General features: G+C 42.9%; 1 protein-coding gene across 4 annotated transcripts in view; it reads left to right on the top strand.

Moving 5' to 3' along the window:
• The window catches only part of RGL1 (ral guanine nucleotide dissociation stimulator like 1), a 258,991-nt gene that overhangs the window by 131,389 nt on the left and 104,080 nt on the right, over window positions 1–23,522 (top strand). For 2 of the 4 annotated variants that reach the window (XM_040446563.1, XM_040446564.1), the window contains one exon: window positions 1,123–1,233. The exons of 1 other annotated variant lie outside the window; for it this stretch is intronic. In XM_040446563.1, coding sequence (XP_040302497.1) covers window positions 1,123–1,233 — 111 coding nt within the window. Of the gene's footprint in view, window positions 1–6; window positions 130–1,122; window positions 1,234–23,522 lie in introns of those variants that run through there. One more of the 4 variants, XM_040446565.1, reaches the window with a different exon arrangement.

Below are 23,522 nucleotides of genomic sequence, written 5' to 3' on the forward strand. Positions count from 1 at the left end.
GGCGGTGGGGCTGGGGACGCGGCGGGCGCGCCGGCCGAGACCGCGTTGGGCCCGGAGCGGGGCGCAGGATGCCGCGGCCGCGGACCGAAGAGAAAACTGAGAATGAAATTGCTTTGGCAAGCTAAAATGGTAAAGAGAGCTCTGCCTTCTCCCGAGGCTTCTCTGGTGGGGAATCTTCTGCCGCTTTCTCCGGGTGTGTTTTGGACTCTCTCGGAGCGGACGGGGCCATCCGATCCCCTACTTGGGAGCTGAGGCTGCCTCGCTCCGCTTTGTACGCTTTCCTCTCGGCGTGTCTTCTTTTCAACGACACCTACTTTGTCGGCAGTTGCCTCTGGTGTGTGTGGGGCAGATGTTTGTCGGGAAAGGGAAACTTTTAAGGACAGAAGACTGTTAGTCGGGGTGAACCCGGGAGCGCTCCCGCGCCCCGGCGGCTCTTTAACACCACTCGGGCTGTAGCTGGGGACGTGGAAGTCCAGGGGGTCGCGCACGCCTTTTACTTGCGGCTGCATGATGATGTGTTGCTTTTTCTGCACTTGCCAGATTCTTTTCCGGAAATAAACACTTTTTACCTCCAACCCCGCTAACTTTTTGGGTCCCAGCACAGCAAGAGGAGAAAAAGACACGGGGAGCGTTTCACTTCCAAGGGAGTCAGGGCTCCTGGCGTTTTAGACACTTGTTTGTGCCTGAGTTACAAATGTAGTATGCTCAAGTAACTGAGCCACTTATAAAAGTAGTACAGACTTTGTACCAACGAATTATTTTTCTTTTCACTTAAGTGGGGGGAGGTGTTAATCAGGATTAAATCATAGTGTCTTAAAGAAGGAGGGGGGAAAAAGACTTAAGAAAACCCCCTAAGTTGTGTGAGTGAGTGTAGGAAAAATAACTACATGGAAAAGTCCAGGATCTTGATACCACAGGAAAGGGCTGGGGTCCAAGAAAATTTCAGCATTCCTTCTATCGCAATGTGTCTTGTATTGCTCTGATTGTAATATTTATTTTGAACAGCCCGTCTTGTGCCCTGAGTGCTGGTGTAAGCAGTAAAGCAGCTGGGATAGATTGTGGTTAGCAGAGAGGAAAAAAAAAAATACTCTTTTTCTTTCTCTTTATCCCATCCCCTGGCAGAGCTCGATTCAGGACTGGGGTGAAGAGGTAGAGGAAGGAGCTGTTTACCATGTCACCCTCAAAAGAGTCCAGATTCAACAGGCTGCCAATAAAGGAGCAAGATGGCTAGGGGTGAGTAAAGCTGGAGACGCTGTGAACTTTGGAGCTGCAGAGTCTCTTGTTCTGTGAATATCATTATTATTTAGCAGAGGCAGGCTTTTTTTTTTTTTTTTTTCTTTTTTCTTTCCTTCGTCGTCTTCTTCTCTTTTGGCCTTCAAAAGGAAACCGCCAATGACCGAGTGTTTGCGCTAGGTGTTCAGGTCTGTTTTTGTACTTAATGTTTTCCAAAGCATCTTCCCTAGGTTTGTCAATAATTCAGAACCTCTTAGAAATGTTGAGGCTTTTGGCAAAGAGAGTGGGGGTGGAGTGGCAGAAAGTGACACGGAGTAACAAGGACCAGAAAGCAGCACTCTGTGCAGACAGCCATAAGCAGTTTTGCCCATATGGCACCTTTTTCTCTCCCTGTCCTCTCCCTATTTTTTTTTTATTTTATTTTTTATTTTATTTTATTTTTTTTTAATTTTTTTTTTCAACATTTTATTTATTTTTGGGACAGAGAGAGACAGAGCATGAACGGGGGAGGGGCAGAGAGAGAGGGAGACACAGAATCGGAAACAGGCTCCAGGCTCCGAGCCATCAGCCCAGGGCCTGACGCGGGGCTCGAACTCACGGAGTGAGAGATCGTGACCTGGCTGAAGTCGGATGCTCAACCGACTGCGCCACCCAGGCGCCCCTGTCCTCTCCCTATTGATGCTGAGAGCCCCTCTCCTCCTGTACCTCTACCACGTATCCAGGATGCTCAGGGCACAGACCATTCCCGATCTGCTGCCTACTGGGGGGAGGTGGTGGCAGATTTCCCACTGTTACCTCCTTTCTGCAGCCCGCGAGGAGACAAATGCACACTTAGTGTCCACGACTTCATATGTAGCGTGCACAGAGTGCTGGCTCTTTGGAGAGTCACTGCTTCCATAAACAAGAGTTTTTTCCACCAAGGTTCTAAAATCTTGGTTGAGATCATGTGAGTTATCTTTTATCACCTAATGGCTCCTTCAGCACATCCCCGTGAGAAATGGAAAGCTTGGCGACAAGGATCGCTACTCCAGCAAATACCAACATGTGGAAGAACGAAGGAATTCTTGATCTGGAGATAGAAGTAATCCTCAAGAGACAGCAGTGAGAGGTGATACAAAAAGCCTTGAGAAAGAAGATCACGGTAGGCTGGATAGAGGGGATGAAGTGTGGTCTCACCTGGCCTCAGGCCAGCTGCACTCAGCCTTCATAGGGGATGGACTTGAGAGCAATGAAGATTGGGCACTTGTATCCAATCTCTACTGGCTTTGGGTTTCACAGAATTCAGTGTTTGAGCACCAAAGGCGGGATGTGAAGGAGGACAGGAAACCAAAGTGCCCAGAGCCTCACGTCGAGACCAGAGGCAACACGTTAACTTAAAACTCCCTGAGTTTAAGGCAGAATGGCCAGCTGCCGTGATTTCCTCTGCTCCGGGCCCCCTAGTCGGCTGACACGGGCGTTCATTGCTTCGGGCGTCCCCAGCTACCTCAACTCGGGCCTTTCCTGCTTTGTACTTGGGACCGAGGTACCTCCCAGTAGGGCAGTGAACTGTTAGTCACATCTGCGGGTGTGGCCTGGAAAGGTAGGAATCTTCCGTTTGAAGACCAGAGGTCTTCACTTGTCTAACAGGCACCTTACTCGGAATATGATTTTCAAAAGCACTCGGTGCCTCCCCAGCAGACCTGATAGGGAAAGCAGAACCAGAGTTCTGGCAAGTCTTCACTTTGTTTTGGGGGGTTGTGTGCATCTTATTTACATGTGGTATTGATGTGGTGTGGCTTGTCTGGGTATTTCAAAATGTTTCACAAGTTCTAAACCAGCTACCTTTCACAGGGTCATTATGTTTCCTGATGCTGTGTTGTTCCTGTCTTTCTAAGGAGACCAATGTTACTTGGGTGACAGTTTTAGTTTTCAGCCAAACACAACAGCAACGAATGAATAAGTCAGGGGAAAATGGAGGGGTTAACTCGATAGGCCCCAGACACACAAGGTATGGTTCGCTGAGATGTTCATAGTTATGTCGTGATTCTCACTCACTTTCTGTTGCTGGACCCTGCCTCTCTTCTCTCCTCGCTCTCAGTGTGCTCAAATGTATACAGAGTTCAGAGTTGGTTCACCATGGATTTAGCAGTAGAGCTGAAATATCGAGAGGGAGACAATGTGAAAAGATTTCTTAGAGTGGATAGAAGAATCTGTCCCTTCTCCTCCATTGCAACAAAGTGTGATTTGTGGCTACCCTCCCAGACCTCAAGAGCATGTTCTTAGGAACTTTCCAACTCTGATCCCACGTGTTTCCTTGTCTTTGGTGTCCTGTTGGGAAGCTCTGTTTTTGTCCTTGGAATTCCAGACTTAATTAAATGCGACTCAACCAATTGAGCCATAGTAATTGCAAACCCTTCTTTTGAGGACTGAGTGGCTTCTCCATATTTGTTTTCCTACATTCCAGTAGCCCTTCCAAAATTCTCCAAAGCAACCAGTGTTAGGGTGAACTAGAGATGGAGGTGAGGGTATTACTGAAGTATGTCAATAATCTTATGAGGAAGGTGGTGGTGTGATACCTTCCCCCCCTGCCCCCCATAAGGAAACTAATGTCTAGAGAAGTTAAATTGATTTTTGGGTCACATAGCTAGGAAGTGGTAGAGGTTGGATTCGAACCCAGTTTGTTAATCCCTTGCTGTCAGGAGCTGCCTGGAACTTTCAGGCCATTTCCATAATAGTGGAAGAGAACATCAGCTCAGAAGACCAAAGATGCTTATGGTGTACTTATGCTTATGGTGTGCTTTTTGCTTAGATACTAGCTGTGGTGCAGGACTTGATTGATGGGACTTTCTCTTCTTTACATCCTGAATGATAATTTGAACCACAAATTGACATACTTGTTAGGAAGATATGTATCTGATTGATAAATTCTCCATTTTGGATGTATGAAGTATGGTGCACCAAAGATACGTATGAGACTATGTAGCACACGAGGGTGGGCATAGCTCTCATTATATGTCTAAAAAGATTATTCAAAAAGCCTAAAAGACTGAGCACAATTTTTGTATTTTCTAGTACTCAGATCGCAAAACACAATTAAGATTCAATTTGGAAAGGATAGCAAAAATAATTCCGCACCCTCAGATGGGAAGTATCATACAATCCAAAACATTCAGAACATTCTTTTTTGGTTTGTGTGTTAAATTTTATGTTTCATTGATCTTTTGAAGTAAAACCCTCTGCCTTTGGTTGTAAAATATACAACAGAATATGGCCCGGGCTGGGGCCATACTTCTACATGTGGCTGCAGCTTTGCCTGTTGACAGTGAAGTTATGTTGGAAAACTTTGAAAAACCAAATATTATTGAAATACTGACCCCATTTTCCCTTTACAATAACTTCTTAGCCGAGGATAACTTTTCTTAGCTAGAGCTCTCAAGGAGAAGTGGCTCCAATTATGTCATAGAATCATAAAACCTCAGGATGGGAAGGGACATTAAAAAGTCATTTCATCCAACCATTCAATTAGCTTGTAGAATGTTCAGTGATTTTTGGAAGAGCAAATGGTCAAAACTGGTTATTTTTCTTTGGTCTCAGTATTGCAGTTTTATATGGATAGTGATATGTAGAAATGACTGGAGAGAACATCAGTATTCTCTGGAAGCAGGAAATGTACCATTTTAGGACGAGTACTCAGATGGACAGAGGATAAGGATCCAACTGTCAGGGAAGGGGCTTTGGCGTCAGGAGTGCAGTCTGCTGTCTTTGCAATATGACAGATGGAGGGCACAGAAAATGCATCAAACCTAGGATAAATTCAAAGTGGGGATATTTGTTTCATAAACAGGATTGGTAGTGGTAGATCACCTCAGCAAGGTTTGTGGGGTGTGGAATGGTCAGTGGGTGGTCACATGACTTTTCTCAGTTTTATGCGTCTGTGGTTATGCGGTCCTTGTGGTGGGGCCCCAGTTCCTCCCTTCCTTATGTCCTGTATTTATCACCGTGCCTCCCACATAGGCCCTTGTTGGGTTGAGTTGAAATGCTTGGTATCTGGGAGGCTGGTTAAGATAACAATTTAAGGCAGGAGAAAGCAGAATATATTTAGAAAAAAAGGGAACCGGAAATCTGTTATAGAACCTAGTGTTTAGGATGAATTGTGGCCAGTCTGTGGGCCAATAAGGGCACAGTGGCAAGATAAGCACTTGTCACATCTGAATCGAGAAGTCATCTCTCACTTGGATCCACTGTTTGGCTTGACTCTACCTGGTGGTTTGGTGGTATTGCTATCCATGTTGCCTTCAATTAGTTCCTCAAGTTTTCAGCCAACTTCACTTATGGACAGCTTCTCTGATCTCCCACGTCTGGAGGAGATACTCCCTCTGCGTGTTCCAGAGCATCCTCTAATTCTCTGTCATGCATTCACCTCACTCTGTTGTAATGGTCTGTTTACTTGTTTGTATCTCCCACTGGACAAAAAGGTTGGCCAAGTGTGAACCGTGGCCATCTAGTTGGCAGAAACTCAACAAATGTTTGTTGAACGAATGGATCAAGCTTCGTCCCTTTTTGGGAGACTAATTTTGTCCTGACAAATATGAATGTATGGGTTGCTCCTTATTTAAAATGCAATGAGCACAAAGATGTTAGCTTATAAAGAAGAGGAGGGGCGTGTGGGAGCGAGAAAAATCAATTAGGTAATGATTACAGCTCTCTTAACATTCTTTCTGGAACAAAGCAGGACACAAACAAAGGTAGTGATTATTCATTTTAAGAAAAAAACTCACAGTAGTGAATTAACTAGACCATTCCCCAGTGCCTTTTAAAAGGAGTAGACCCCATTGTACTTGTCTCATTGCTGAATGGTGAAGAAAGAAAGGCAAGGCACAAGTTAAAAAGCATTGGCAAACGTTACAACTGTGTGTGGTTGGGAAGCTCAGGGGCAGGACTTTAGAATTTTAAGGAGATAAGCCGTAGAGGAGCCCTTGGTTTACAGTTGGTCATCCATGTTTCCATCTAGGAAAACAGGCCCGTGGGTTGCATTATTTTTGTCTAGCAGAATGTTGAATTTAGGCTTTAGAAAGTAAATTTCAAAATTTAGCAGCCATCTGTAAGTGAATCAACTCCTCTTTTTCATTCTGACCCTGGGAACATGTTTCTAAAACAATCCACTAATATGGCAGCCTACCCCAACCAAGAAAATACAGTCCATTTCAGTTGCCTGAGATAGCGCTATAACGCTGGATCCTTTCACTGCTTTGCAAATCTCTTGGGATCTGCCTCAGAGATATTTAGCATGTAATTAAAATATCCAGTTCAGTTCACCAATTCAGGGGACACTCAGCTGGTTCCAAATAATGTGTCTACCTGCGGCAAATACATAATAGTATAAATACGAGAGGGACATTGACTCCTTATACTTAAAGTATACATTCTGTTAAGTCAATATTGTAAATGTATTTTATTATTTATGTGAAATTATAAAGAGAAAGTTTCTTGAAGTTTTAAATTTAGAAAGAAATGGAGAGCAATGTGGCAAATACTGTGCTTTCCTCCTTCCGTGCTTCGCTGAAATTTGTCACTGCCCTGTCTTACTTTAGTTTCCTTTGTCCATGGCGTCTGTTCGTTTTACACCTCCCCCTTCTAAATAGTTAGAATCTCATAGTGACTGTCTTACACATTTTATGTTAAAATATGCCATAGCAAGACATTAACCTTTCTACCGTGTTACACTATGGGATACCATGATATCCTATCTCATGATGTGGAAAAAAAAATTTCTGTAAACAGAGCAAGGAAAGTATTGGTTAAATGGAGGGAAGATACCAAATGTTGCCTCATTCCATTGGAAAAGCTCAGCTAGCTCAAGTTTGGGTTGCTGATGGGTGTGGCTATCTCCAGAGTTGATTTGGAGTCTGGAGTTTTTGGCAGTTTCTGGGTCCTCTGCTAGTAAACACATTCAGTATGAACTTCCTTGCTGCTATTGTTGTACGCCTGTTTGTATGATTCTGTCATCTGTGTTTGAGTCAGCTAAACTAGCCTTCAGTAGTATTCATTTTTTCATCAAAGACCTATGTTATGTCAAACACCATGTTAAGTCTTGGGAATCCAGCCTTGTTCTAAAAGAACTTACAGGTAGTAGGGAAGACAGAAACTTAAACTGATTACAATATATTGAGGTAAGTATGATCAGTGCCATGCAAAAGATCTGTGTGTTAGGGGAACCCCAGAGGGGATCATGTAAATCAAGTGGAAGGTCGGGCGCGGGCACTCCAGGAGGGCTGCATAGAAGAGAGGACTCTTTAGTGGAGAGTTAACAACTGAGTAGGTGCTGGAGACAGGGAACACAAGGTGGAGGAAAGCACAGAGGCTGGAGGGGAGACCACTGTGTGAGGCTCAGCATGGGGAAGAGGGAAGGACGGACGCCTGGTTCTGGGAAGGTGACGGGAAAGGAGGCCAGAGAGAAAGTCTCAGCCACGTCACTGAGAGCCTGGAATGCTATGTTGTGGAGTTTGCTCAGCCCTGAATGCCGGATAGTCGTTGAAGGGCCTTAAGCAGAGTGGCAGGGCCGGATCTATATTTTAGCAAGATGATGGACAGCTGAGGGGTGAATGCTCTGGAAAGGAGCAGACTGGGGTGTGGGAGAGGGAAGAGGCTAAACTGGAGGTGAAGTGAGGAGAGGGACGAGGACCTGAATGGAAAGGTGGCAGCAGGACACACAGTGGGGTGAGGGGAGGACAGTCTAGGAAGGAGGAGGGCGGGAGTGGGGGATGGGAGGCCTGGCAGGCATGGCTCTTAGGCACCCTGGCTTCAGAGAGCTTGTCAAAAACTGGGCTTTCTGGGATCTGCATCATCTTCTGCTCATTGGGTGAAATGTCCTGCAGACTTCAAGTCGGGCTTCCTCTGTGTATGTGCTAGCAGATGCCTTCTTTCCTGTCAGAAAGGCCCTGCAGCCTAACCAGCCCCAGGTGTGCCTGCCATGTCCTGTCCAGAGACGAAATCTCAGTTAGGCTCACTGTGGACAAGGCAGCAAGCCGAGCTTGGTTCTCAGGTTCCAGAGAACTTTGAAGAGCGGGTGGTTTCTCTCTTCTCTTTCTCTCTCTCTCTCTCTCTCTCTCTCTCTCTCTCTCTCTGTAAGTCTTCTGCTTCCCTACAAACTAAACAAATTAAATCTGTAGGCCACAGAGAGAGAGAATAAACATGGAACCCACAGGCCTGTGATTATAGAGCTATATTTTAGACAACAGCAGTTAAAACTTATAATTGTCATGTTAGAGACACAAGAAATTTTATGGTTGGATGTCTTGGCCTTTTCCCTGTCCCTGTTCACTGCCTTTAACCCCTCTTTGACACGGTTTGTCCCAGTTGCTGGCATCACTGCTCTCGGAGGCTCAGTCTGGTTGCTAGTTCCACTCATGTAAAAGAAAACAATTGGTTAAGATCTAATGTTTTCCTAGTTTACCACTACCACAATTTTAACCTCTCTCTCTCTCTCTCTCTCTCTCTCTCTCTCTCTCTCTCTCACACACACACACACACACACACACACACACACGGCCTAAATTAAAATGTCATTTCGCATTTTATTTTTTAGGATCTCCTGCATCTTCGGAAGGCCTCTTTTATATAATTATTCAAAGCCTGACTTTGTCATGTCTTTGCTTGTTTTTCCCTCAATTGTGTCATTTTTGTGATTAACTTGCACCATTTAGGAACTGTCTTTGGTTTAAAAAAGAGTAAAAACGGGGGAAGGAGGGAATAAAAGGTAGGGCAAGCTTACAGCATGAGATAAAAGACGCCACCTGGGAGGAGGCTCAGTGAGTCCTGTGAAGAGAGAATCACATCATTCACCACTGGTCCTTTTGGCTTAACATTGTAGAAATACATGGGCCTTGCCACCGATGTGGCTGCAGCTTGTGTCCCTGTGGTTGGGGTTCCTCAAAGCCATCTTCTCCCTTCCGCCCTGCAGGGCGTGACCTAAGGGGCTAGGATGCTGTGTTGCCGGTGGTTCTCAATGTATTTTCATCCTCACGGACTCCTTATCCTACACTTTCTGGCATTTCATTGCTTGTGCCCACATGCGGTCCGTTCATCGGAATTCGTTTCCACACAGTTAATCTTATCCCACGTAACCTTCCCAGACATTTTCTGTCTGTTTGATCCTTTTGCCACAGAATTGAGCAATTCAGCTTTGTCCTTGATTCTGTTTCCTGCTGATTTCAATATCCATTCTCCTCTTTTATAAAAGTGAAGCTAAGGCCGAGTCTTTCCAGTTTCATAATTCTAAAGAAAACTGGAAAACCCAAAACCAGACTTTCCTGCTAAAAGTAGGATGTCTTTGCTCAGTAATATCAACGGAGGCTCTCTAGAACCTTCCTGTTCACACTCTTCCCTAGTTATGTACCCTTGTCATGCCAGTAACTTCTGTCACTGCTGGTGATGAAGCTAGAATATGTGGGCAATTTTTATCTAACAAAAGACCATTTAATGGGTTTAAGTAAAAATAATCGAAACTGGATTAGATATTGGCTTAAAATAAAATGCTTTTTTACTCGTGACATTTCCAATTAAGACTGCAGCACTTGAAATTGTTTGTTGAGCTGAGACTCCTAAATAGAAAATTCAGGAAACCGGAAGCATTTGGTTAGTTTATGAAGCACACGGAAGACATTTGCTGTTTTGTATCCACATGTTGACCCCCCCTAATGACACAACACAATGAGGATATCTATTTTAAAAATGACTTAGCCAAGTTTGTTTTGTTTTGTTTTGTTTTGACAGAGTGAGAGGGCGCAAGTGAGCGAGGGGCAGAAACAGAGAGAGAGAATCCCATGAAGGGGAGGGGTTGGGGAGAGAGAAAGAAGCAGGGCTCAACCAAAGTGGGGCTCATGTTTTTTACCCGAAGCAGCGCTCAAGCTCACCTGGTGTGGGGCTCATCTCACGAACCATGAAATCATGACCTGAACTCAAGTCAGATGCTTAACCGACTGAGTCCCCCAGGTGCCCGTGACATAACCAGGTTTTAATAAGGCCCAGAGCCATCAAGGCCCGGATGGGGAATTCGCCCATGGTTCTTTCTTCTCAGTTGGAGCCTTGGTGGGAGCTGGCACCTCCTGGTTGCTCTTCCTTTCTGCAGATATTTTCAGCAGGAGCTCTGGTTGAGGGAGGTCCCAGAGCACTGGTGAAGGGCCACTAGTCAATAATGTAAAAACTTTGTATGGTGACAGATGGTAACTATGCTTATTATGGTGAGTATTTCATAGTGTATATAATTGTCAAATCACTATGCTGTACATCTGAAACTAACATAATATTGTATGTCAAACTATACTTCAACTAAGAGAGCACACAGCTGTGCTCTGGAACCAGGCAGACCTGAATTCAGAACTTATACCTGCCACATGTGAGCTGTGTGGGCATGAGCCATGAAGTCACCAACCCTCTTTAAGTCTGACTTGCTTACCTGTTGGAAGGACACCAGCACTACCTTCCTTCCTGATGGGGTTACTGTGATTAGTGAAGGAGTTTTGTATGTAAGGTGCTTGGCGTGGCACCTAGGATACAACACGCATTCATTCACTGAGTGTGGGGCTCTTGTCAGGACCCCACCGTCAGAGCTGTCTTTAGAACCCCGCCATGAAAATTTGTAGAAGCCCGGGAGTCTTTCTTATCTGTGTCCCCTGAAGCTTAGGGTTGTATATAAACCAGATTGCTTAAGAAGTATTAGGAAGGCTTCAAGGCATGTTCCTGACATCACTCTCTCATTTTACACATCTGAGAGGAATGGCCATGGCAGTATTTAGTGATCCTTGCTTATTAAAAGTAATATCTATTGTGTTTTCTCTGTCCGGCTGCTTGTACCATGAAGGGCGATTTATTGTTTAGGCTCCAATATTTCACATTTAAAATTCCTTCAGTTTTCCTATATAGTTTTCCTATATATTGCTGTGCTTCTTTTAATGCTTTAAAAATATTTTAGTACTTAACAATTATATTTGATATTTCTGACCAAAAAATAGAAGGGTAGGAAACCACTTTTCTGCATTGGTCAGCATTATGCTAATCGTTTCTTGTTGGGCATAATTTTAGGATGTTAGCAAACTGTGCTCGCACCGTTTGGACTAAGCTCGGTAATTGCAAATAAGTCAATGCCACACATTGATTAGCTGATGCGGTCACTTGACCCCCAAACTAGGAATGAGCCAGATTGCTCCCGAGGTGGTCACGTGTCTTTTTTAAATCTTCAGTTTCCTCATCTGTGAAGTGGGGAAGATACCTGCTTTCCCTTCTGCCTATGGATATTGTGAGGATCATATGAGTTAATGTATATAAAAGTGCTTTTTAAAAAATATTAAAAAAATAAGTGTTGTTTAATGTTTACTCATTTTTTTGAGAGTGAAAGAGCAGGGGAGGGGCAGGGAGAGAGGGGGACAGAAGATCTGAAGTGGGCTCTGTGCTGACAGCAGAAAGCCCGATGTAGGGCTTGAACTCATGAACCCTGAGATCATGACCTGAGCCAAAGTCAGACACTTGACCAACTGAGCCACCCAGATGCCCCTATAAAAGTACTTTTTAATATGTAAAGTACTATGCTAATATAAGGATGGTCTCATTGTCGTCTTTAACTTAAAGTCATTTCTTTTTTTCTCTCTTTCCTCACCGCCGAAGTGTTTGATGGACGTATGGTCTGTTCCTTAGTCTTCCCTTTCTGCTCATCCCAGAGAGAATCTTCTCCATATTTTTTTCTTTCCAGTTGCTGTTACTTTGATGATATCTTCGTGTTCGGCAAGGAGTAGCATTTCCTCTGCCACTACCATTGTTACTACTGGTATATTCTATGTGCGTTGAAAATGCAGACAAGGCTTCTCTCTATAGATTGGATGTGGGAAAAAAAAATACCCGTATTCACAGGAGTCTAAGATAAATGCAGCAAATATTTTACATATGAAAACTTTCTTCTTTCTCATTCTTATTCTCTCCAAGATGATTAATTTTTTATTTTTTTAGATAATGGCTCCTGGTTTTGATTCTCCCTTTCTTTCTGGTACTTTTAATTTGGTGCAGCAAAGGGTGGTAAAGTTAATGCACCAAGGAATGGAAAATGCTTCCAGCCCTCCAGAGCTGCTGGAAAATCAAAGCTTGATTTGAGGCCAAATACTGATGTGGGACTTGAACTCATGACCTAATGCCAGAGGCAAGAATGTTACCAACCGACCCACTCTGACCCTCATAAGATGGAGGCATTTAAAATCCTTTCTTTGAGTAGTCCTATTGTTGCTTTCTGTGTTTTCTCCTCTCTTTCAGCCTTTTCCTACAGTGTTCCTGGCTTCCCTGTTAGGAATACAATTTTAGTTTTAAGATCTTTTTTTCTCACTGCCTTTCCATTTGCTTATTACAGTTGCTTCCTTCTTGCTTTCCATTTCTCCTGTGTGAGTTCCTTTTTTGTTGTTGTTCCTGCCCTTCCTGTCCTTCTTCTGGATTAAAAATAGCCTACAGGGTCTCTGGCTGCTTGCCCATGAACCTGACCTTCCTTCTATTCATATAGGGACCCCCCTGAGCATCTGAAGATCCTTTCCTCCTCTCTCAGGATACTTGAACCCCAGCATCCATTCCCTGTTGTTGGCACATATTCCCAGATGACTTACGGGCTAACTGACCCTTGTACTCAGAGCTGTAAATGAAAGTTAAATCTCTTACACAAAGATGCTGAACAAGTAACTTGTTCACGTTAAGCATTACCGATAAACACTGAATCCTCTCCGCGTCTGCTGACTCTGTTGTCCTGCTAAAGGAGGTGGGACTCTTGTGCCCTAACTCAAGGTACATGTTTAACATTCCTCTATGTGCAAAGCGGTGACTTTGTGATCAGCTGAGCCCCAGGAACCAGCTTTCATCCAACTTGCTGCTGTGGCCATCCCAGAGGGACCTGTTGCCATTTTGCTCCTTAAGAAACAGAAATATTACTTAAGGAGCTAAAGTTGATTAAAATGTTTCTTCATGAGCATTCTTTGATTAGTGTTAGAGGATTGTGATATTCTTTACGAAAATGATTTTCTATCCAATGTTGACAGTCCACAAATGAGTGTCTGCCCGAGGGATAAAGACTTGTGCAACTTCAGGTGGCTGGACCAAAACGTGCTGACGGGTAGCAGCTCTGATTTCAGCCCCAAACCTTAACCCGAACTCCTTGTTTAGCTGAGAGTTACAGCAACAGGGTTGAGGAAGGTTTAAAAGCTTTCCTTCCATCTGTCCCTCCAGCTCCCTATGTGGCTATGTCTCAAGAAAAGAACTAGCTGCCTTTTGACTTGAGAATCCAGAGTTACAGATTTCATTATCAATAGTGACGGCCATGTTTACGTGCAGCTCTGACTTCCTCCTGTCACTGCTTATGCCACCATCAGCCTGAAGTGCTTTTCTGTTCCCTGATTGACTGATGAACTCCCGCTTACCTTTCAAGTCCCAGCTCAAATATCGTCTTTACTCTTCCAGCCTTCCTGATCCCTTTTCTGGAATAATTACGCTTTCTTTCATCTGGGTCTCCTTAGTGCTTTACCAAAAGCTCTATTACAGCACTTAACACAACGTATCCTTTTATTTATATATTTTTTTCTCTTTGCCCTGTTCATTTGTGCGCTTCAGGGGTGGGGACTGTATTTAACCAGTCTTTATATTCTCATCACCTGGGACCATATCTGAGCCACACTTGGTACCCAGTAAGCATCTCATAAATTGTTTGACCTTATCTCTATTAAAAAATGTGTATCTTTATGACTTTTTTTTTTTTACCATTTGGGAATGTTGTAAATCCCATTTCTGAAACAAAAAGGAAAGTATTGAATAAGCTAGATTCAATTTCTGTTTTAAACTTCAACTAATGACACCATGAAAAGGGAAAGTGCTGCTTTTGCCTCATTTTTATTATCATCTTTTTAAGTTTATTTATTTTGAGAGACAGAGAGACAGCAAGCAGGGAAGGGGCAGAGAGGACAGAAAGGAAGAGAAGAGGAAGAGAGACAGAAGGAGACAGAGAACAAGCTCCGAGTGGGGGAGGGGCAGACAGAGAGAAGGAAAGAGAAAATCCCAAGCAGGCTCCACGCTGTTAGCACAGAGCCAGATGTGGGGCTCAATCTCATGAACCGTGAGATCATGACCTGAGCTAAAATCAAGAGTCAGATGCTTAACCGACTGAGCCACCCTGGCGCCCCTTGTTATCATTTCTTGACTACACATTTCGTGATCTTATGAAACTTGACTTAACTGTGATGGTGACTTCTACCGATGGAGGTATTTAGAGTTTGGTATACCAAACTCTGGTATGCCAGATGACTTGGTATTTAGAGTTTTAATCCATAAGTTTTGCGGTGACATATAGGTTTGAGTCATGGGTTGAAGATAGACTTTTGGGAACCCAATTCTGCTTTGAATTCCAAAGTTAGTTGACTTAGGGTTTTCACATATCTTGTGTCTTAATCTGTTGGTTCCAATTTGTTTCAAGCTTGCATTGACCCAGTGTCAAGCCAATTTGGCTGTGCTCTGTGCAACACACTTTTGTAAAAGGATCTGACAACCTCCATGCACATAAGCACTAAGGTTATGCACATGATGATGAGGTCTCACTGAGATTTTTGTGGCAGGCTTGTTGTGTAGGGCACTTTCCCAGAATGTGCTCTCCTTACCAGGATTCATTGGCAAAAGGGACTTAAAAATATGTGACACGGGGGCGTCTGGGTGGCTCAGTCGTTGAGGCGTCCGACTTCGGCTCGGGTCATGTTCTCACAGTTTGTGAGTTCGAGCCCCGAGTTGGGCTGTGTGCTGGCAGCTCAGAGCCTGGAGCCTGCTTCGGTTTCGGTGTCTCCTTCTCTCTCTGCCCCTCCCCCGCTCATGCTCTGTCTCTCAAAAATAAATAAACGTTAAAAAATATGTGACACAAATTATATGTTATTATATACACATATTATCTGTGTACTTTCCAATTTTCACAAGTAAAACTCAACTTCCTTTGTTCTCTTTTACCCTCTCCAATTTTCCTCTTCTCTGTGGTCTTGCATTCTTAACTCTTCTATTTCTTCTTCAAATGAAATGCAAAGCCTATGGTGAAAGTTTTCAGAACTGTACCTGTTGTTAGGTGTTTTCATTCAGACTGTCCCAGTGTCATTGGGTCTGGCAAGATGGAGTTTTCTGACTGCTTCTGATCCTTCTTGCCTTTTTATGGAGAGTGCTTTCTTTATCTTTTCCTTTGCCTAGGGATTCAGTGGCATATATGTTTGCTTTGGACAGAAGGAAGCACCTTTTTAAAATTAATTAATTAATTAATTAATTATTGGTTAAAGTTTATGTGTTTATTATTTGAGAGAGAGAGTACAAGCGGGGAAGATTGGCAGAAGGGGAGAGAGAAAAGTCCAAGCAGGCTCTACGCTGTTAGCATGGAGCCAGATGTGGGGCTCGATCTCATGAACCCTGAGATCATGACCTAAGTCAAACTCAAGAGTCAGACACTTAACTGACTGAGGCCACCCATGTACCCCAAAGGAAGCATCTTTTAAAGCAATTCTTAAAGTCAGTCTTAAAAAAATTTTTTTTAACGTTTATTCATTTTTGAGAGACAGAGAGAGTGTGAGAGAGGGAAGGGCAGAGAGAGAGGGAGACATGGAATCTGAAGCAGGCTCCAGGCTCTGAGCTGCCAGCCCAGTGCCCGATGCGCGGCTCAAGCCCATGAACAGTGGACACTTAACTGACTGAGCCACCCAGGTGCCCCATAAAGTTATTCTTAAAAAAGTGACACAACATTGTATGTATTTTTTTTTTAAAGAAGAGAAACAATCAATCCTATATTGCTCTAACACAGTTGTTTATACATTTGCTTTTATCCTCCTGTCTTTGTCCACATGGTTGCAGTCATGCTATTTATCAGTTTTGTAATCAGCAAGATACATTTTTCAGAACAAATTCTCTGGAAGTTACTTTCTAGTTTGAATCTTTTGTGACATCTGTTGTATTTCTGATGTCACAGTCAAAAGAATGCATGTGGACTTTGTGTTTGAAGAATATCAAGGTGATAGTCCATGTCATTGGTTAATAGGCTTCATTTCTATTCTTTTTCCTTGTGAAATCTCCTATCCTTTGTCAGGGCTCTGGAGCTTTCATGGGGAGCCTGATAGTACAGTGAGGTGAGAGCATGTGGGGAGTGGACCACACCCCTTTCTTCTGCTCAACAACGATGTGTGTTCTATCCTGGGGTGCTGAGGACCACAACTCTCCAGGGCTACACTATTCAGTGTGGTAGCCACTAGCCACACATGCCTGTTGAGCATTGGACACGTGGCTCGTGCAAATTGAAATATTCTGTACATGTAAAACCCATACCAGATTTTGAAGACTTAGTATGAAGACAATCATGTAAAATAGCTCAGTGAGTTTCCGCCAGTGATCACATGTTGAAATGGTGATATTTTGATATAATGCACTAAATAAAATATATTAAAATTAATTTCATCTGTTTCTTTTTACGTTTTTAAAATGTGGCTATTAGCAAATTTAAAATTACATGTTGTGACTGGTATTCTATTTCTGTTGGTCTGTTGTTCTAAGGCCTTGCATTTAAAAAGGCAGGATGTAGTTTGTTAGTGGGTTCTGAAATCAATTCAGTGGGTCAAAAAGTGGTATTTTAAAATTGGAACAGAACGGAAAGGAAAATATTAGAATGGCATTATTATGAAACTTTTTGTTTTAAATATGTGTGCACACTGTGTCACTTGTAAAATGTATCTTTTTGCTATAAATTATCATTAAAAAGGTTGAAAACCACTGTCTTAGGGTGGTCCAGCTTAATTTGGAGCATTACCGTGAAGCCTGGTCTGCTCTATACGAGGACGGGTTGGTCCCTGGAACACCATATAGATTTTAGGTCTGGTTGGCAGAAGCTCTTCTGGAACTCTTCAGCCAAACCAGACCCTGCATGAAAGTAAACATGAGCATTAGAGTGTTCACCCTAAAAGCAGTAGCTACTTAGGACCGTCCCAGAGGAATGAACTGAGGATAGCTGAGATTCGCCATCTGAAGTCTGGACCTGTGTGTCCAGCATTGAAGTGTTCCTTGAGCCCGGAGTGACTTTGTCTGATTAGTTTCTTCTTGGGACTTCCTCAAAATTGTCTCGTGGGTGGTGATACTTTCTAAGAAGCAGGGTGGTTTCTTAATGACTTTGGAGCCAAGCTGGGTCGGCCAAGGTTCTTTTTGACCCTTAGATCTTCCACCCACCATGTCCTGTTGAACTCAGAAGAGGCTGTACTCCAGGACCACATTGGTCCCCTTCCTTTCTGAGAGAAAACATGTCCTTACGACACACAAGATGTAGGGGCAGTTACCAGGGCTCTGCCTATGACTGGGTTATAAATAAAGGACCCTGAAAGCCACAGAGGGAGGTGGGGGGAAGGCTCCAGAAATGAAGTTTATGGGGTTGCATGGGCCTTGTATTTATTCTGAAAGTTGTAAAAATTCTTTTGGGCTGACCCATTTTTCCTTTCTTAATTAAAAAAAAAAATCTGGCAGGCAAGAGTAAGAAATGTAAAACATGTGACTAATGCTTCAGCTTTTTCTCCTGGAGCCAGAATCTTTAAAATTATACCTTAGATATGCTTGATGTTTTAAAAACAATTGCCCACAAAAGCCACCAAACATTTGTTTCTGAAACTTGTAGACTTTAGATGGCATCATTTTCAGGAAAGAGTCCAAAAGTGCAATATTTAGGAGTTACTGAACCGAAATCTTTTTTGGAGATTTTTGCCCTAGTGAATTAGATTATCGTAGAAACTGGCAGAGGGCCAGGCAGCCTTTTGCCTTTATTTTGCTTGAGTATTTCCAGTCCTGTTGCTAGTCACCCAGAAATTTTGAGGGAGTTAGACTAAATGGCCCTCAAGATGAAAAGTACTGTGATTCCAGCAATGGACCGAACTGGCAATAAGGAAGTGTGTTTACGTTGACCTCTTACCATTCTGTACTTATCACAAACCCTTCATTCCTTTGTTCATTCATTCATTATTCATTTAAATTTGAGCCCATACTACATGCCAAATATTTGCTCTTGGCCTTTGTAGGAAACTCACAGAATTTAAGAGCACTGATCACAGTGGATTTGAGGGCCTTTAAGGTCCATTTCCAGTCTCTAGTGTTATTTCCTGTGTCTCACCTTTACACGCTCCCCACTTTAACCTAACAAGGCTACTTTCCTGACCTAGAGTCTTTTTGTTCCCACTGTTCTGAGGAGAGAGTTAATGGAATGGTGTTTCGACTCTGTGAGCATGTCTGTAGCATTCCATGTTACTGGCCTGGGGTCCGAATAAGATGGAAAGTTAGTTTGGTATGATTTTTTTTCTCGTGATTCATGTTTGCTCCTGGTGATCGTTGCTTACAGACCATCTGGGATATTGGCAACAATGGTTGGCAGGCAAAGCAGTCCATTGTTTTCAGTCTACCTTAATTTCTGTCCGAAAATTGTTATGTTTTCTTGTTGCCAGTCTTTAGACACTTTTATGATTCTGTGCTTCTGTGAAGATTCCATTCATCAATATCGTGATCATCTCCTGGTTTCTTTCAGAGTCCTTTCAGGTTATTTATCTGGCTCTGGAGACACGAAATTACTTAGAGGGCTAAGTGCTTTCATATTATCACCTTCTCCATCTTGGGCTCTAGTTTCTTCTTTAACGTGCTGGTCCTACCCTTTCCAATTTGAAGATTATTTGCCTTGATAGTGAAGATAGAAGCATAAGGGGAGTGAAGTAGTTCTGTTTTCTCTGTTATCAGTTAACATAACCCATAACGCCCTCCCCCCCTCCCCCATCAGCAATGAGCCGCTCCCTTCCTCATTCTTGCTCCTAATACAGCTGAAAAAAGCTCTTTTACTTGACCTTGACATTTTCACAAGACTCAGTTCATTGGGATTGTTATCTTTCATGTAACCATGGTTTTTGATCTGTGCTACCCTAAGTATACAGCCTTAATCATGGGGCCTTATTTCTACCGCCAATAATTTGGAAGTCCTGTACAACCACCTTGATTTCTTTACTTGCTTGCTTTCTTTTATTTCATATCTGGAATATTGGTCCTAACTTTCTTGAATCCTCTTCCCTGTTAGAGAAGGTTTATACTAACTTTGAAAAAGCATTGTGTTCCTAATGCCTGGGCTAGATGTTGGACACATAGTCACTTTCTCCCAAGGTTTCTATCAATTCTGCAGCAATCACTTTTCAGTAGCTATCACAAGTGTGTCTGTTTTTACTTTCTTCTATCAGCAGAGTAGTTACAAACCTAGAGGAAAGTATCACTAGCTGTGGTGCCTGCATGCACAGTGAGGGGGTCAGGGGCGGGGGAGTCAAAGGCGGTCCTAAGAGAGCAGTCATGTCATTAGCAGAAACAGGGATTCTGGAAAGAAGAGCTTCTTTGTGGTGCTGGTGGGAAGGTGGGACATTCTTATTTCAAGTTTAGACATGGCATGCTGGGGCCGTTTTCTGATTAGAAGAGATTCGGGATCAGAGGGGTGCGTTTGGGTACCATTCACATGTAGCTGAGTGAAGCAGTGAGAATGAAGAATAGAGAACATGGAATAAGGCTGAGCGCCAAGCTTACATAATGTCACGCTCAGAAGGTAAGAAGGTGGAGAGTGGTTAGCGTAGGAGTCAGAAGAAGTGTTAGTTAGGTAAGGGGGAGAAACAGCTAGTAATTCATTATCGTAGGATACAGGGGAAGCTAGAGTTATAAGATGTTTAGAGGCTTATGTCTTCTAAAAAACAAGAGGAACACCCTCTTGCTTTTGGTTATTTCAGCTTTCCAGAGCATATGTAAAAACTGAAAGTTAATGAAAAAGTTCTTTGCGTAACTGAACTAGCTCTCACTCTTTAGGAAAGACCATCATTCTTAATACATACCATGTTAACTCCTAATCCTCTGCAAAGTTGACTATTTATATATAGTCATGATGAAGTTTTTTGTTTATAGTTGAATAGATGTAGCACATTTGGAAAGAGCGAGGCAGACACACTCATGATAATAACACTGGCAAGCCCAGTGGAAGGTTGTGTTCCCACATCACCTTTCAGTGAGGCCTTCTGTAACTATCCACTTAAATTGTACCCCCTCACCCTCCACCCCTGCCATGCACCCCTTCTTACCACTTAACAACTGCCTATTATACCCTTTCATCTGTTATTGATTGATGGCCTCTCTCCTGCACTGGAATGCAAGTTCCATGCATTGGGTGTTGGTTTTTTCCCCCACTGCTGTCTTCCGAGATTCTAGAACAGCACCTAGCAGATAGAAGACACAAGAAGACACAAGCAGATAGAAGACACACATTTATTTGTTCAATAAATGAGGGTAAGAAAGTAAAGGTGATTATATGTGCATGTGAACTTGAAAGATGTAGGTATTTGGAATCATTAAGTTTGTCCTACTATGTCAGTGTCTCTAGGGACAGATACCGTAGTCCCTTGCAACACTGGTGGCCTACTGAGCTATGAATGTAAGGTTAAATTATGCTCAGGATGTTCTGCTTCTGAAGGCAGAAAAATAACACATTTCAGAAACATTTCCATCAAATAAATAAAGATTTTTAAATAGTAGTGTTTAAAAGGTCCCTCAGCAGGAAAACAATTCCTTCTGTGTTGAACATTAAATTTCCCCATGTAGGATCACTATTAGGCGATTTAAATGTACGATTGACCCTTGAGCAACACAGAGGTTAGGGGCACTGACCACCCACACAGTGAAAAATCTGTGTGTAACTTTTGACTCTCCCAACACTTAACTACTTATAGCCTACTGTTGACTGGAGGCCTTACTGATAACATAAACAGTTGATTACACATATTTCGTATGCCATCTGAATTGTATATTATATTCTTATAATAAAGTGAGCTAGAGAAGCAATCTTATTAAGAAAATCATAACAGTACTGTACTGTATTAATAAAAAAATCCACATAGAAGTGGAAACCTGTGTTGTTCAAGGGTCAACTGTACTTTCTTAAAAATTTGATTTTCCCTTTTCCGCATTCGCACCCTGAACAACTTCCTTCCAGATCCACTGGAAGTTAACGTTCGAGGTGGTGGCTTCTTCCTTCCTAGTCCCAGAGGCCTTAGTGAGATGTTGGGGCTACAGAGGAATAAGTGGTGGCTAAGCTTCCAAATGACCAAACTAGAAACTCTCCCCACTGGTTTTGCTTCCACACTGACCGCTGCTTTATTTTGTGACATTAGTGGCCTCGTTGTGCCTCTCGTGCTTTTTTTGGCAAAATGCATCGGTATGTGCTTTGGACTGCTAGGTGCCCATCAGATCACATAAGTAGGTTTGAAAAGTGCTATTGTTTCCTCCCCGGTTAAGACATAGCTGCAGAGCATAGCTCCTCAGTCCATGTCTCACCTGGCCACCGTCCACACATTATACCCTCTTCCATAGTTGCCTTCTGGTCCTCGATGAAGCATTTTTTTTTTTTTTCTGATTCCCCTTTTGCAGTATTTATTTTGGACAGAGTAACCATGCACACGATTTCCCTGGGTCAATCTAATTTAAGTTTTTTAACCTTAACAAGCTCTGGAAGCCACTGACCGAGGAGAGCTTGTCAGTGTGAAGGGGAAGCCCACCCCCCCCCCACTTTAATTAAAATGACAAGGCAGTATGACATTGTGGTAGGTATTCACACAGCTCTGCTTGTTACATAATATAATGGTCACCCACAGCCAGATACTTAACCCATCTCACATTCAGGACCATTGTGTCCTCTTACAGAGACAGTACCTCCTTTGTTTGTGCAAATAAGCAGCTAATGATTATTAGCTTAGCTATGAAGTTAAATCACATTCCTGGAAAGGGAAATGTTGCAGCTTTTTTTTCTTTTTCTTTTCTTTTCTTTTTTTTTTTAATGGGAGAGGAGAATACATTTTTGAAAATCCAAACATACAGTTACTACTGGTGACATGAGCACTACACCTCTTTGGCAAGAGAGGTTTATATTTTGTTTGATTAGGACAGTTATATATAATCTCCCATAGTGACCACTCTCCTGGTAAAATGAAATCTAAATATTTGCCTTTCAATAGTTGTACTGACATGGAACAGCTGGGTCCTAATTTGCCTACACTGGTGTTCTTTCCCCTCCCAGTAACTCACAAGGGAATTTTGCCTTGCTTTTGAGTATAGGACCTGAGAGTCTGTGGGTCGTTCCTAGCACCTGGCATGGAGTAGGCTTCCCTATTTGCCACAAGTGGACTGAGGAGTGCATGCGGGGCCTTCAGGGAGCAGCTGGGGGCAGGGTCTTACCTAACAGAGCTGGCTGGCATTGCTCCTTCAGTGTGGCTTTGGAGTGTAGAGGTCTGGGCTTGACCCTGGCCTCTGTCAGCTACAAGTAATGTGACTGGATAAGTTACTTAGCCCCTTGAGCCTTAGTGCCCTCATCTTTAAATTGGGCTTGTTGTGGGGATCAAATGAGATTGTGTGTCTAAAAGAGCTTTGATACTGGAAAGGGCCACGCAAACCAAAGGTAACAGTCTTCACAGTCCGGATTTTTCAAGTCAGAATTGAACTTGCATGGTAACACTGATTAATGTAGGTGTTCACCTGGTCTGAACTGCTTCGGTCAGGAACAATTCAAAGTCCATGTATGCTTCTACTCTGAGTAAAACTACTATCAATCGATGACCATGGGAAAAGAATAAAATTGGTCCCTTGCTACAGGTAAGGAAGAAAGGGGGTTAGAGAGAAGAGTGGTAACACCAAAATTTTAGAAGAGGGAATTCTTGCCCAAGTAAACTAGTATTTTACTCTAATCATGGTTTATTTCATTTAATGATCATCAGAATTCCTCTACTATTGCTTCTGTGCCCCCCTTTTTTTTTCTGAGAGAGAAAGAGAGAGAGAGAGAGAGAGAGAGAGAGAGAGAGAGAGAGAGAATTTTAAGCAGGCTCTACGCCCAGCACAGAGCCTGACATGGGGCTTGATCTCACGATTGTCAGCTCATGACCTGAGCTGAAATCAAGAGTCAGACACTTAACTGACTGCACCACCTAGGCACCCCTGTTACTGTGCTTTTTAATCATTAATTTTGATTATAATAATCTGGGACTTACCACAGGTTCCCCAGTTGCAAGGGTTTGGATTTAATAGCTTGGAGGTTGGGCCCATGAATCTGCTCTTAAGAAGTACCCCAGGTGATTCTGGTGTAGGTGGAGCATGGCCCACATTTTGAGAAACTTGCCTTCGCCAGTAGTTTTCCAACTGAATCCATTTTTACTTCCCTGCAGTTCGTTTTTCTTTTTTTTTTTTTTTTTTTTTTT

The sequence above is a fragment of the Herpailurus yagouaroundi genome, unplaced genomic scaffold, assembly GCF_014898765.1.
Source record: "Herpailurus yagouaroundi ecotype Mexico unplaced genomic scaffold, PumYag 195, whole genome shotgun sequence".
NCBI lineage: Eukaryota > Metazoa > Chordata > Mammalia > Carnivora > Felidae > Herpailurus > Herpailurus yagouaroundi.